This window comes from Haemaphysalis longicornis, unplaced genomic scaffold (genome assembly GCF_048455015.1).
Source record: "Haemaphysalis longicornis isolate Haplotype H1 unplaced genomic scaffold, Haemaphysalis longicornis Haplotype H1 scaffold_4, whole genome shotgun sequence".
NCBI classification, from domain to species: domain Eukaryota; kingdom Metazoa; phylum Arthropoda; class Arachnida; order Ixodida; family Ixodidae; genus Haemaphysalis; species Haemaphysalis longicornis.
In genome coordinates, this window is record NW_027526361.1 from 34638142 (window position 1) to 34654248 (window position 16107).

Here is a 16107-nt window from a genome sequence, read left to right on the forward strand (position 1 = left end):
GACTTTGTCGGAGTTCCCAGCGCTTGCGGGTCTAATTTCCTCCCTAGCCTCGGTGCAAGCGGTACCGTCGTCAGTACAAGTTGCCGTTTTGAATTTTCAGCTTCACCTTCCTTCCGTCATCGTAACGGGGAGGCCTCGCTTAGTTCCGACTCCGGTTTTGCTGGTCATCCACTTTCACAGAGTGGAATGGCGCATAAATTTTTTCCACTCGGTTCTTTTAGTTCAGTTTCGTCGTGTGGCGCCATCCATCATTTGACAAAGAAAGCTTGCGGCGACAGCCACGGAGAAGAAAATTTGAAAAGTAATTCACAAAATCGCGTACTTAGATTGTATTTACTGCGTTTATTTTCTATTTAAGATACGTTTGAGTTTGTTTCTGACCGTAATGTACACCGTTCATTGGTTTTTAAAAGTCTAGCGTTCATTTCCTGCCACTATTTTTTCCGTTCAGTTATGTAACTTTGGCGCCGGTGTCAGTTTCGGTAATGACGCGTTACCAGAGATGCTTGATGAGTACGGCTCCCTCGGACCCGTAGTTCCCACGGAAAATCTCTCAACGAGCCCAGTATCGCTATCGCGTTAAAGCCGTGGTTGAGAGCGGAATCCACCCAACAAAAAAAAAATAATAATAAAAAATAACGTCGTTCCACGTAACGTGAAAGCTGTCGGAAGTGCAGAGCAGTGATTCGCCATGTGGTGGCACTTTTACCCGCTCACTTGTACCACCCATCACGCTCTTCACCGCCCTGTCTCACCCCTGTCTTGACGAATATGCAATTTAAATTTCCCGCCTTGGCAGTGCTTGCGCGCCCCCTGCCTGAAACTGGACCAGCGGGAGTTATGTTCTTTTTGTTCTTGCTTTAATTTCGTATGCTGGAGCTGTTTTGCGTCATTTCAAATTGGTATTTTTTTTTCTTGTGCGGCTGTAGCCTTTCTGCGGCATTTCGAACGCGCCATTTTTTCTTGCGCGGCTGGAGCCCTTTTGTGTCATTTGGAACGCGGAATTTGTTTCCCGCGCGGCCGCTTTTTCGCTTACTTTCGTAAAAACCATCCCAACGAGCGTTCGTAACTAAATGAACGCGGGGGCTGCCAGTTATTTACACATATTTTGCCCGAAATGCACCTGCGGTTTCTTTTGCGCTAAACAACGGGGAGATGTGTGACAAGCGCCAACGGTTCATGAGGTTTGAACGGTTATGACTATTTAAACCGCGCGGTTTTCAAAGCCTTCGCATGACTCACTGACGACGGTACACCAGCTCTACTTGGGTCCGTTATCTCGCCGCACCACCTGATTCTGGCAGTCGCTTGACATTGACCGTTAACGAGCTACGACGATAAGGCGAGCCCATAAAGCGCGCTGCACCAAAAATGCGGTTACCGAAGAGTATTTCAATCACTATTCTACGCCGAAGACACGCAGAGAGCACAGCGTTGGTGACCAAAAAAGAAATTAAACACAAATTTAAGGAGAATGCGCCCCTCACGGTTTCATCGCGCATGCCTACTAAAGCACACACGGAGGGCGCGCGCCTCCAGTTTCGGCATGGGTATAGTCTAGAAACATGGCGCTGCTTCAGGACCGATTCACTAGATTTCGCTAGCTGACCTAAGGCGGATAATTAGAACCTGTGGTATAGAAACGCGTCGTTTGGTACGAGTGGCGCCACAGGCGGCGCTATAGAGTCGTCATCGCCCGGAGATAAATCACTGGCATTCTTGGCTTTAATTTCGCATAAAAGTATTTATTTATTTGAACATCACGCAGTCCATTTGGTGCTAAACAAGGAGTAGGGGTAGGTACAGAAAATCGACACAGAAAATCGGCAAACAGCAATTCAAGGATGAAAGCAAAACTAACAATTTGCCTCAGAAGCTGCAGGACGTGGAATGTACACGATAGTAGAAAAATATAGGAAGAACAAGATCACATGTACACAAATTAGGAGTGTATATACCGGGTGTTCAAAATTAAGTTTTATGGTCTTCTTAAAATTAAGCACTGGGAGGTAAGCAAAGACCACTTGTGCAAATAAGGTCACCAAATTGAGACAATAATTATGGTAGTCAGCAGCCCAATTAAGTAAAATTAAAAAAAATTGAAGAATTACCTTTTTGTTAACTGCTATGAGTGGGTATGTATTTATTGAAAAGTTAGAGGCAGTCCTGTGTCTACACAGCATCAGTTGGAAGAAATCTTCTAGCCTGTATGTGCTCAGAGTGTACGTTTTACGCACCCAAGTTTTCTTTGTGGTTTAAAATTTTCTACAGCTTTACACATAGCAGATTGCCACTGTTAAATAGGTACTTTGTTTGGGCAACCTCGCCTTCTTTTATGGGGTAAATTTCACCCCTATATGCACAGGTGCTTAACCCGTCAAATGAAGGCAATAAAAACAAAACGAGCTCCTAGCACTCAGCTCGCGCGAGTAAGCGCAAACAGACGAGCATGGAATATACAGGATCTTTGTATGAAGACACCTCAGTGCCAGAAGACAAATGACACCAGGGGGAAGAGTTGGCCAGCGCCAAGGACTGTGTAATGAATAGAAAGATTGTTATACGTTCTACTCGACAAAGAAAAATACTGCTATCATCGCAATGCGGTTTTGCCCCGGGAACTGTTATAAATTACTCGCAATGGGCGTACAGAGAGAATGCGAAAGCAGGAAGTTCCAGCAGCAGCATCATCTCTCTTGCCGGCACGAGTCGTGTTGCCCGAAGGCCGCAATACTGCACGCAGCACACACCCTCCTTCTTCATCTCTCTCTCGCAGTGTCTGAGCCGTTTTTAATGACGCTGCTCCTACTAGATCCCTTATCTGTAACCCAGTACTGCTCCGATTCTGTGACCCGGCAACGACGACCGCAACCATCCATGAAAACACAGGGTTGATGGAAAAGATAGCTGCCGACCTCTACCACTCGTAAACCATGTACGAATGCTCTCCGGTACTCACGAGCACAAACCCTTGAGGTTTCCATATTCTTGAATTCACAGCGCACACAACAAACAAGGACGATAGGGAGAGCGAGGAACACAGGCGCTGACTTACAGCTGCTGTGATATCTTGACAGATCTTGACAGTACTTGCTGGAAGGGTTAAAGAGTCGTCGAAATTAGCCTTAGAAACATTAATTAACGCCAAAAAGGCATGAGATTCACTGGCCGCTAAGAGGAATTGTTTCAGAGAACGGAACTTGGCAGAAAGCAGTATCTTTGTTTTTACAGAAACTACAAATTTTACATTTTAACTATCGCTTTGTGGTCAAACGTTCAGAGGCTGTTAATAAGGTTTTAGACTGTAAAGCAGACACCTACAACATAGCATGCTTATTTTATGCATAAGACCCTTATTATTCGATTCCGCAAAATGAATTGCTCCGGTATTTAGAGGACGAGATAAACATTCATGGACCGGCACCATTTCAAAACACGGCTGTATGACGGTTGCCGGTTCTTTAGAACTGGATGCTTTTTATTCGAACTTTTTCCACCTGAAATGGCGAAGGTTATCTAAAAAAATGGCATTTGCATCGGTTCGCGCATCGCACGTATAGTAAGTGACTTTTATTTAGCTCGCAACGATATGGTTTTACCAGACCGGCTCAAGACAGCAATGTCAGACGACATTTTTAGATTTGTTGATGATTACCTCGTAGTACTTCCGTGTAACAAAAAGAGCATTATTACTTTGATTCAACTACTGCTAACAATTTTTAAGGACTGCTTGAAGCCTCTAGTAGTAACCCAAGAAATACCCAACGCAGGATGTATCTGATTTCTCGACCTTAACCTTTCCTTTAATCGTGAGCACATTTGTTGAAAGTACGAACCTCAAGGCAAGAAGTCGATCGCTCCTTGCGTATGACTCGGCGTGTTCGAAACTAGTTAAAAGAGGAACTGCTAATTTGTTCCTGAAACATTCGCTTGTTAAGTCATGCGTTCATATAATGTATTTTAGTTTCATGGACCAGGTCAACCGCTTAATTATGCAGGTTACCCCAGACATCTATTAACGTCCGTTGCCGACACACACACACACACACACACACACACACACACACACACACACACACACACACACACACACACACACACACACACACACACACACACACACACACACACACACACACACACACACACACACACACACACACACACACACACACACACACACACACACACACACACACACACACACACACACACACACACACACACACACACACACACACACACACACACACACACACACACACACACACACACACACACACACACACACACACACACACACACACACACACACACACACACACACACACACACACACACACACACACACACACACACACACACACACACACACACACACACACACACACACACACACACACACACACACACACACACACACACACACACACACACACACACACACACACACACACACACACACACACACACACACACACACACACACACACACACACACACACACACACACACACACACACACACACACACACACACACACACACACACACACACACACACACACACACACACACACACACACACACACACACACACACACACACACACACACACACACACACACACACACACACACACACACACACACACACACACACACACACACACACACACACACACACACACACACACACACACACACACACACACACACACACACACACACACACACACACACACACACACACACACACACACACACACACACACACACACACACACACACACACACACACACACACACACACACACACACACACACACACACACACACACACACACACACACACACACACACACACACACACACACACACACACACACACACACACACACACACACACACACACACACACACACACACACACACACACACACACACACACACACACACACACACACACACACACACACACACACACACACACACACACACACACACACACACACACACACACACACACACACACACACACACACACACACACACACACACACACACACACACACACACACACACACACACACACACACACACACACACACACACACACACACACACACACACACACACACACACACACACACACACACACACACACACACACACACACACACACACACACACACACACACACACACACACACACACACACACACACACACACACACACACACACACACACACACACACACACACACACACACACACACACACACACACACACACACACACACACACACACACACACACACACACACACACACACACACACACACACACACACACACACACACACACACACACACACACACACACACACACACACACACACACACACACACACACACACACACACACACACACACACACACACACACACACACACACACACACACACACACACACACACACACACACACACACACACACACACACACACACACACACACACACACACACACACACACACACACACACACACACACACACACACACACACACACACACACACACACACACACACACACACACACACACACACACACACACACACACACACACACACACACACACACACACACACACACACACACACACACACACACACACACACACACACACACACACACACACACACACACACACACACACACACACACACACACACACACACACACACACACACACACACACACACACACACACACACACACACACACACACACACACACACACACACACACACACACACACACACACACACACACACACACACACACACACACACACACACACACACACACACACACACACACACACACACACACACACACACACACACACACACACACACACACACACACACACACACACACACACACACACACACACACACACACACACACACACACACACACACACACACACACACACACACACACACACACACACACACACACACACACACACACACACACACACACACACACACACACACACACACACACACACACACACACACACACACACACACACACACACACACACACACACACACACACACACACACACACACACACACACACACACACACACACACACACACACACACACACACACACACACACACACACACACACACACACACACACACACACACACACACACACACACACACACACACACACACACACACACACACACACACACACACACACACACACACACACACACACACACACACACACACACACACACACACACACACACACACACACACACACACACACACACACACACACACACACACACACACACACACACACACATCGGCATGCACGCGTACCCATGCACACCCTCTCATGCACACGCATTCACACACAGAGCCATTGTAATGAACCCCTTCCTCACTGGCCCGTGAGTGTTAGTACTTTCAATTGCTAGTAATCCCCAAAAATACAGGTAATTGTGCGATTAGATATTACAATCCGAACAATTATCTCAAGAACTGATAGTGAAGTAAAAGTGAATTGCGAAAAATTTCAAGGAGCTTTAAGGGATTTCAAGAGGCAACCAATCAGTAATAAATTGCAAGCATTTCAAGGAAATTTCAAGGAATTACTAATATATTCAAGTGGTTCCAAGAAATCTCGGAATATTACAAGTTAAATTTAATTCCAAGTTGATCCAAATACCTTTAACAATTTTCAACTAATTTGCAACACGTTCTTAAACTTCTAATTAAAATACGAGTTATTTTATTTATTTTGACTCTTCGCGAATAATTTATGGTAACATCAAGTAGTTTGGCGAGTAATTTTTCCAAGCCATACAATACTTCGCAATTAGTAAAATTACCAATTCCGGCTTTTTTTCTTAAGCGTTCAGTCGTATTCGGAACTTTCCACTTTCTGCCTTTTTTCTGTAATTTGTTGGCCCACCACTTCCGAAAATGCTGTCGTATGATCCTCCTTCGCTCCGGCCAGAGTAACGGCGGGCAAACCACTCTGTTTAATAACGACTTTTCTTTCTCACCAAGTTTCTCCTAGTTTTCTTTTAGTCTATTTTTACGCTCTATTCTTCCGATCGGTTTTGGTTCAGTGGCTAGACGTGGTGCTCTCAAAACTAGAACTAGCAAGCCTACAGCGAGGGTCAAACTTTCCTCTCCTACCAGTCTACCCCTCTCCCTCGCCCTTTTGGAAAGTTCTGCCCAAGGAGACTGGTCACAAATCTCTCTTGAACCGCCTCTGCTTCGAGAGTGCCGTATTGAAACAGGAATACTCTAGAAGCAATGCCCCTCCCGGTGCCTCTTTGTGACACTATCATACCAAAAAGAAATAGTCTTCTTCCGGCATATGGATCTGCCCTATTGAGCTGAATCATGGCCATTTTGCCAGGCTTCCCGTTCTTTCCTGATTGGACCTTTCTGCCATAAACCAGAAGCCTCACACGCCACCCTTGACGTCGGACCCGAATCGATCCCGGCACTTCTGTTTATTTTATATTACCCCACAGACATGCCCAGTGTGGTCGGCCCAAAGCAAACACAAGAAATTAGTTCCTCGTCCGTCTCACTGGCCACCGATTGTGTGTGACTGGTTGCCTCCGTGCATGTGCCATTATCCCTACATAATGCAACGTTCAGTTCCGTGCGTAGAAGAATCGGCAAAAGGCAGAAACAACCTCTCGGGTTCATCCTGTGAGAACAACTTGTAGGGGTGTGTAATCACTTACTGGTCGGGTTTCCTTCCGGCGCGTGATTGTGCATAATTAAATAGACGTGGCAGATTACTCTATCGCTTCTCTTCCACTGCACTGAAAATCTATTTCTCGCTCAAAGCATGGAACTGATATCTTTTATTGATTTTCGTTTTGATAAGATTCGCAAATGGGCAGAGACACAATTTTTCATGTTTATTTTGCGCGTAACCATCTAAATGGTTAATCGAACAACTCCCGACATTTCTCAAAATTTTGGCGACACCTTTTTAACAACGTACAGTAGACTCGCAATAATTCAAACTCTGATAATTAGTAGTTTCGCTTAATTCAAACAAAATTCCAACTTTTGGTTTGCCCGCTATATTTTCAATATATTTAAAAGCCGCTTGATTCAAAATCCGTCATGTCATCAATTTGTACTTTTTGCGTGTGTTAATTGGGAGATGTCTACTGCCTTCCCGCAAATATTTGAAACTTTGCATGCTTATATAATAATTACAGTCGAAAAATGAAAAATAAGCACCCCAAGCCTTCCATGAAACGGGCGTTGCAAGTAAACAGATGTTCGAGACGAAGCACAAGTAAGGTGGACCATGACGTTTCTCAACTTTCTAGTCTTATATGCCCTTTTCACGATGCGAATTAGAAACAAAAACAACGAACAGGCCTCAAAAAACATCTAAACATGATTGACTGCTTACACTTGTCGAAGCGGTCAAAACGACGCGGGCCACTGTCGTAAAAACAAAAAGAAACACATACAATCACGCATTCACGCGTCGCGTGCCAGCTAAAAAAGAAAAAGAAAAACGACACGGCGGTTACGAAAGTGACGCGCATGGCATTCGGCTTGTGGACCTTACGCCTCTGCTTTCTACTTTGTGCAGTTAGGGTTTAAAAACACTTATAAATTTAAAAATGTGATTGAAATCAATGACTAATCATAATATATGCTCTCACCTTGCCCTGAGGCATATATATGAGGACTTCTGATAATTTAAACTTCGGATAATTCAAACAAAATTATGGGGTCCCTGCGAACTTGAATTATCGCGTGTCGACTGTATCCAGAGCCAACAAGCCCGATAGAAGATCGTCGTGCCGTATGTGTCATAACTCACGAGCTTCTAATTACTACCAAAAAATTCTAAAATTGTTTGTTATATACAGTAAAAGCTCGTTAATGCGAACTCGGGTAATTCGAACTTACAGCTAATTCGAACTGACGCCCTGGTCCGGGCACAGCCCTGTATATTTATTTCAATGGGGGAAAACTCCCGATAATTCAAACGCGTCGGTACCCAGAATGGTTAATTCGAACTATGAACCGCTGGTTTTCATCACTCCTCACAGAAGAAGTCGGCCCAGAGTGATTAAAATGTGTTGCAAATCCAAACCAAACAAAATTTACTAGAGATGCATGCAAAGCAGCATCGAGGCTCGATGTTGAGCACGTTATTTCTCAGCAGATGAGAATTCTGACGCTGTGCTGGAGCTCTTCCGCAAGTTCCAAGCAATGCTCGTGGAGTCGTGACAGAAGAAACGCAAGGAAATAGATATTACCGATTACTTTTGATTTTGGTTACCTCGAGCCTGCATAGTAAACAAACTTGTTTTTCCGAATAAACAGCCTTATTATTTCGACATTATGGCTCACCGCTCACGTGAATGCAATTTAAGTGCCTGTTTAAGGCGTATAACTGACTGATCCATTATTTAGTCCGCTCTTCGACCTCCATGACCATTATTTACGAAATCCCCTGCCAGAAATGTGTAGTATCACCTAATTCGCAACGAGTCCAGTGGTGGCTTCTTTGTTTTCTTCCCGCGCAGTGTGGCGCGATGTCCATTCAATCTAGCGCCCTCCCGCTAATTCGAACTCCGCTTAATTCGAACTATTTTATGGGTCCCTTCGAGTCCGAATTAACGAGCTTTTACCGTACCTGTTTTGCATCAAATATTTGAGAGGTTTCTTCGCGCTCACTGTGTTGAAATATGAGAACTGTGCACACAGTGTTACTAGCTGAGATCCTTGACTATGTGTACGTCCTCTGCAAACGCGGTGTTATAGCATAACGGCAACGCCCCTGTTTCTTAATTGTGTTTTCGGTTTCGTAATGTGGGTATTACTCAAGAAGTGAGACTTTTCTATCGCAAAAATTACGCCCGCGTCTTCTTTATGTATGGGACTCTGGTAGTATCAATAGGGTATTTAGGTATTTATGTATTCAAAATATCCTTTTAGACTTATTGCTTCGTGAATGTTTAGCCTGTATTAACGTCTCGTTCAAGTATTCCTTTTAACTTTTGGGCGGGCAGCTACACCAACAGACCGACCGTCGGGACTTAGCAGACAGACACAGCCGGTGATATTGTAGGCTGTACGCCAGTCTGCTGATCACCAAGACTTCAATTAGACGGAGAGTGTCTTCTTCTGTCATTACTGCTTTCTTCAGAGTTCTTCTTCTGATTATTCGTGTTATTTGCTGTGTGGTCTTCTTGAGCCTCTGTATAGTGTAGTTGGCCTTCAGATTCCTCTCTATCCAGAGACCAAGAATCCTGATTAATTAAACTTCTTTGATTTTTCGTCCTTCCAGAATGACATTTAGGTCTCCCGGGCTTTTGTATCTGCTGTTATAGGTCCTGATTATTTTTAACTTCTCTGGGGGACACTGCCAGCCGCTGTCCTTGGCGAGGGATTCTACGCAGTTCGCTGCCTCTTGAAGTGCTTCTTCGTTTTGGTCCAATGAGCCTTTGGTTGTCCATATGGTTATATCATCCGCATATAGCGTTTGGTTAATTTTTGGTATTTCCCTGTTTTTTTTTTTTGCTAGCTTTATCATTGCTACATTGAAGAGTAGGGTTGAGAATATAAACCCTCGAGGTGGGCCTTTGTTTGGCATTATTACCCGTTTGGATTTGACTTCCCCTATTCCTGTGGTCGCGGTACTGTCTGATAGAAAAGCATTTACATAGTTGTAGATTCTCTCTCCGCAATGAAGGTTATTCAGCTCTTTTAGAATTGCGCAGTGCGACACATTACCAAAATCCCCTGTTAAGTTTAGGGCCATGACTATGTGTTCAGTTCCCTTGGGAACGTTGGTGAGCACCTCTTCTTTCACGAGCAAAAAGGCGTCTTGCGTTGATAGGCCTGCTCTGAAGCCTACCATGGCGTGGGGCAGGGTGTCGTTGACTTCAAGGTAGTTCTGTAGCCGGCTTAAAATTATTCTTTTTTTGACATTCTCCCAGCATGACGTCAGTGATATTAGTCTGCGCTTCAGTTCCTGGTTTCGTCCCCGGCTAGATATAGCTATTATTTCGGCATGTTTCCGTTTCTGTGGGACTCCTCCTTTTATCCAGAGTTCTTCATTTATGTTTTTTGTTAGTGCCGCTATATGGTTTTGGCTTAAATTTCTATTCATTGCATTTGTTATGCGGTTAGCACCCGCGGCCGTGTTTTTCTGTGCCGCTCTGACTGCCGCCCTAACTTCTTTCTTAGTTATTTCCGCGTCCAGGCTTCATTCCTCATTCCCTCGTGTGGTAGCTTGCAGGCTGCCGCCTTCTGTGTACCTACGAATTTGTCGTGTAAGGCTTTTAGTAATTTTTGTTTGTGCCTTGAAACTGATGCGCTAGCTTTTTTAAGGTTCCGTTATTTTCTGTCCTTGTTTTGGCTGGGTCAATCATGCTTCTGAGAATGGCCCAGGTTTTTGAGGTGTTCAACGTGCCTTAAAGGTAGCTACGGAACTGAGCGCAATTTTGTTGTCCGAGTTGTTCTGCGTTTTCCCGGGCTCTCCCGGTCATTTGCTTAATTTTGTTCTTAAGCTTCTTGTTGCGCTTTTGCTTTTTCCATCTGTTGACCGGACTCCGCCTCGCTTATTATTTATTGATTTTATGTTTATTATATTTTATTATTTTTAAATATTTTTTTATATTTTTATTTTCATTAATTAAGACGACTTTTTCTGTATTTCTCCCAATTGGTGAGTTAGCTTCTCCTAAGGATTTCCTGATGATCGCCGTGAGAATGTTTGAGCTTATTTTATTATGGTCACTACCTAGTGTTTCCTCTAGATTGGACCAGTGGACTCCTTCGGCGTTCTTGAATTTGCAAGATCTGGGCAGGTGCCTCTGCTAGTTTGACGTCCTCTCCTGATGGGGCATTCGGGATTCGTTATCAAGGTTAAGATTTCATTTTTCATGGCTGGATCAGGTTTTGCCCTTTGCGTAAGTTGAAGTTATAACCTCACTCTCCATGGGGTGCATTAAAGTCGCCCCATTATTACGAGTTGCTTCTTCTTTGCTAACTTCATGGTCTGCCTGAAGGTTTCGGTGAAGGTTTCTTTCTTGTTGTGAGGGGGACTGTATGTGTTTAGAACGAATGTCCTTCTTTTCCCCGTCTTGCTTGGAGTTAATTCAATTAGAGACGCGTGCGCTAACTCTGATGAGCTTAGCTTGTGCTCACTTGCGGCGAGAAAGCAAACCCAAGAAGACGCTTAAGAATCCGGTAGAAATGCCAAGCCAATAGCTGTGGTCTTCCCGAAAGGCCGTAACCCCTCACGCCGACATGGATTCCCAGGCGCAGTTTCCTCTCTAGTATACCCACTAAGAACCTCTATGAAGCCAGACTACGCATTCAAGCTTCCATGCATACAGCTCGTACGGCGACTACTGGTAAAGCATTGGGTACTAGACGGAGGCAAAGTGACGGCAACAATGTCAAATCTGAAAACTAGCTTATCGCTGAGCGGGGCAGCTAGATGCAGTGATGTTGGTACTTGAAAAAACATAAAAGAAGGCCTTTGTCCACAGTGCTCAGGCTCTCCGCTGAGATCGCTTAAGCTGCAAAAAATAGCGCAATGGCGGGTCGGAAAGCGAACAGGAGGTCGGTATTTCAGCAGAAAGCAAGGGGGAGCGGTGCGGACTGGCTGAAGAAAAGTATCAAGAGGAGCAAACAGTAAAGTTTAAGAAGTGCGTGTAGAGTTCCAGTTCTGGCTGGAAATACTGGAATGCAATGAAGCATTACATGTTCGAGGTGTCTTTCGGGGACTGAGGAAGGGCTACCACTGGTTACGGAAATTAAATGTTTTTATTGATTGATTGATTGATTGATTGATTGATTGATTGATTGATTGATTGATTGATTGATTGATTGATTGATTGAGTGAGTGAGTGAGTGAGTGAGTGAGTGAGTGAGTGAGTGAGTGAGTGAGTGAGTGAGTGAGTGAGTGAGTGAGTGAGTGAGTGAGTGAGTGAGTGAGTGAGTGAGTGAGTGAGTGAGTGAGTGAGGAATTTATCGATCGTTTTTGGGTTTGTTCATAATTCTCAGCTTACGCAGCACTGTGGAGAGGTTTGGGGGAGAGCAATTCTAGAGGATGAGGTGGGGGAAGGGTGCGGTCCCGGGATGAGTTAGAGTGATCCGTCGGCACGGAGTACACAGGCGACAAATGCACGCAGTATGCACCCCTCGGGTCACTTGCTTCTTGATACTGACGAATTGTCACAGTTGCCTGTTGACCAGATGAATGGGTCATGTGACTCAACGTTAACACGTGAATTAAAAGCTTCGGCAGGCCTCTTCTGCACGTAAAAGCGATGTGTGCTAGCGGCCGAAGGTTTTGAATTTCGAGCTTCCCGGCAATTTTCACTGCAGCAGTTGTAAAGAATCACCAACCTGAGGTGTTTTTTCCTATTATTATTTTTATATTGATATCGAACTAAATCGGGTACATTTATGAGGTGCGAGAGCCATTTACGTCATGATTTACGCTAATGGATTACGATTATTGATCAATTAAAGTGCATTTATTAAAATTGAATAGTCTTCTGCGCCTTCAACCTAAGTCCTCTCAAAGCCTACCAACGCTGCGAAGCTATCTGCGCGTAGACATGAAAACACGGATACCTCAAAAATCAACGTATAATTTCCTTGAGGTGGTGCCAAAAATTTCCTTAGAATGCGGTGCGAATATTAAACTTAACATGAATGAGCCCACGCCAGTGTTACTGAGAAGACTCCCGTTCCCTTGTATTGTATAAAAACAAGAACGAAAAAATTAAGGTAGACAAGAAACAGATTTCAGGCCTTCGTTACCACCTTGTCACTTGCTGTCGCAGACCGGCACACAGTGATTCAATTATAACTACGAGCTCGCACTGTAGGAAGAGAGGGTAAAAACATCAAATGAAGAAAGATTTTCTCATCATAGCCCTGATGTTCCCAGACGGCAGGCTGTCAGAGACTTCTGGCCCACCTAGAACAACTTTCTCAAATTACGATTCACTTCCTCTTCCTGACGGGCAGAGTAAAAATATGGGCCTCAGTTCGGCTCTTTCGACACTGCGACCGAAGTTTAGTCACAGGCTGCGGCCGCCGGAAGTGTTCCCAAAAAAAATAACAGCTTCCGTGTGGGCCGAGAGGTATGCTTGAAGGCACCGAAAGGAAGTGAGCGCGCTACATTTCTACATCTGTGCCGCTTTCTTATGACGTTGTGCGGCGATGCGCACGTCACTGATTCCTGGAGTGGCAGCGTAAGGCTGGTTCAGACTCTTGCCGCAACTGTTGTAATAACTTTAAAGAATGACGTCATTACACGTATCAGCCAACCTAAATGCGTCACACGCCGTTTTTTTACGTCCATAGCTCCCGATATGGCTGTTACATCGATTGTCTGAACATCGCCTAAGTCATTGCGATGTTCCTAGGCTGTCCGAACGAGTTCAGCGTTTTTTCCTGTCGGACTGGTGCAACGGGCTTGACGTATACAACTTTAATAGAGTCAGCGCATCACTTGTCAGCCGGAATAACGAGCCAAACTTACTCAATCGACAACTTTACTATGGTTGGTATCGCGGCTAGAGCTACTAGTTACTCTGTATCGGAGCGGAACTTGGGCTAGTGTATGAATGCCACCAACGCTGAACAGCGTTTGCGGGGCCTAATCTTTACTTTTTGTGCCCAATCCCTTCTTAACGCTTTGTGAGAATAATCGTTGCTTCAAGATTTTTATTTTATTTTTTCTCCAATAAATGAGTCATGTCGGTTGAATTTTTATGCCGTTCCGAAGAGCAGCGTCGATCTGTCAGCGAAGTGAGTTACGGAACAATGCAGCAAGATTGAGTGGAGAGAACTGCCTTCCACAAAACAGAGAGCAGCACAAGGCTCACGTTGTTAGAGTGCGTTAAAAGGACACTGAAACACTTTTTTTAACTTTTTTTCGAAATCCTAAATGCTTGCAAAACGTGGTCAACTGACACATCTAGTACTAGGTCAGGGGGTCGCAAAGTATATCATCCAAAAATTACTGCGCTATTGCCATCCAATAACTGAGAAACTTGCTGAAAACATGCTTCTCTCTTTCCCGATCTTGGCGTTCCTTGACTGTATGAGTTACGTCACTACAGCGGTGTAGCGGCTATTCGCCGGTTTTCTTTCAGTTGCAGCAGTGAACTCATTCGGTAGCCACTTTTTAAAAAAACCAGAAAAACTAAGCAGAATCTCGTTAAGTCGAAGCGCGGCGAGCCACGTCCCTTTGCACCATCTCGACGGGTCCCGTGACTCGCACCACCACTTTGCAGGCACTGCAGAACAGTGTGCCACCAGTGCAGGTCGGCGGCGCGGTAATTCGGAGCAGGTGTGTGCATCTGCACGAGCCTTCAATTTGCGAAGGAGAGCTTACGCATGCCTAACGGTCCAGCGATGAATCTTCAATTAGGTTTTTTTTTTATTTCGACTGTTTTGGATAGGGTGGGGGCTGCGGGTGTTAAGCAGAAAAGTTTTGATTATGAATTTGTTAGTTTTATTTTTAGACCATGATTGTGATCTCTTTAGACAGAGTAATGCGGCAAAATTGATCGACATTATTTAGGTGCTGTTTTATAGCACCTAGCAAAATGTCACTCATCGGCGTGTAATTCGCCTTCGCTGATGTAATGGTTGTTTACTAAGAGCACAATGTTACTTAGGCGAACGGATTCCCTCAAATAGAAATTAGTATAGTACAACTTGTCCCGCCCAAACAATAGAATAGTTGTATTCTCCCGCCAGTGAAGCATTTTGAAGTGAAAGTGTATTTCGCTTGCATTAAACGCGCCCGTTTATGCAACCCATACGCTCTACGAGAATGGTGGTTTCCTACGTGTCCAACTACGCCACTATGTCCATGAATTTTTTTGGTTCACATCCTCCTTCCGCAAAGTGTACTGACTGTGCCTTGGGGCTACTCAGCAGCGGAGCACAATACATTCGCTAAAGATATGTAAATTTGGTGACATTAGCAGGGCAGAGCCTATTCCAAATGAGTCGAGGCCTATAACAAAAA

At 44.7% G+C, this 16107-nt stretch overlaps 1 protein-coding gene across 1 annotated transcript; it reads left to right on the plus strand.

The window, feature by feature from the left end:
* Positions 1-502: 502 nt before the first annotated feature.
* Positions 503-5208, plus strand: LOC144179710 (uncharacterized; the record flags this gene model as incomplete). Its single annotated transcript, XM_077708154.1, has 2 exons — positions 503-565; positions 4009-5208. Coding segments are annotated over exons 1-2 (1263 nt in total), but the record flags the coding sequence as incomplete, so codon positions are not given.
* Positions 5209-16107: the final 10899 nt, after the last annotated feature.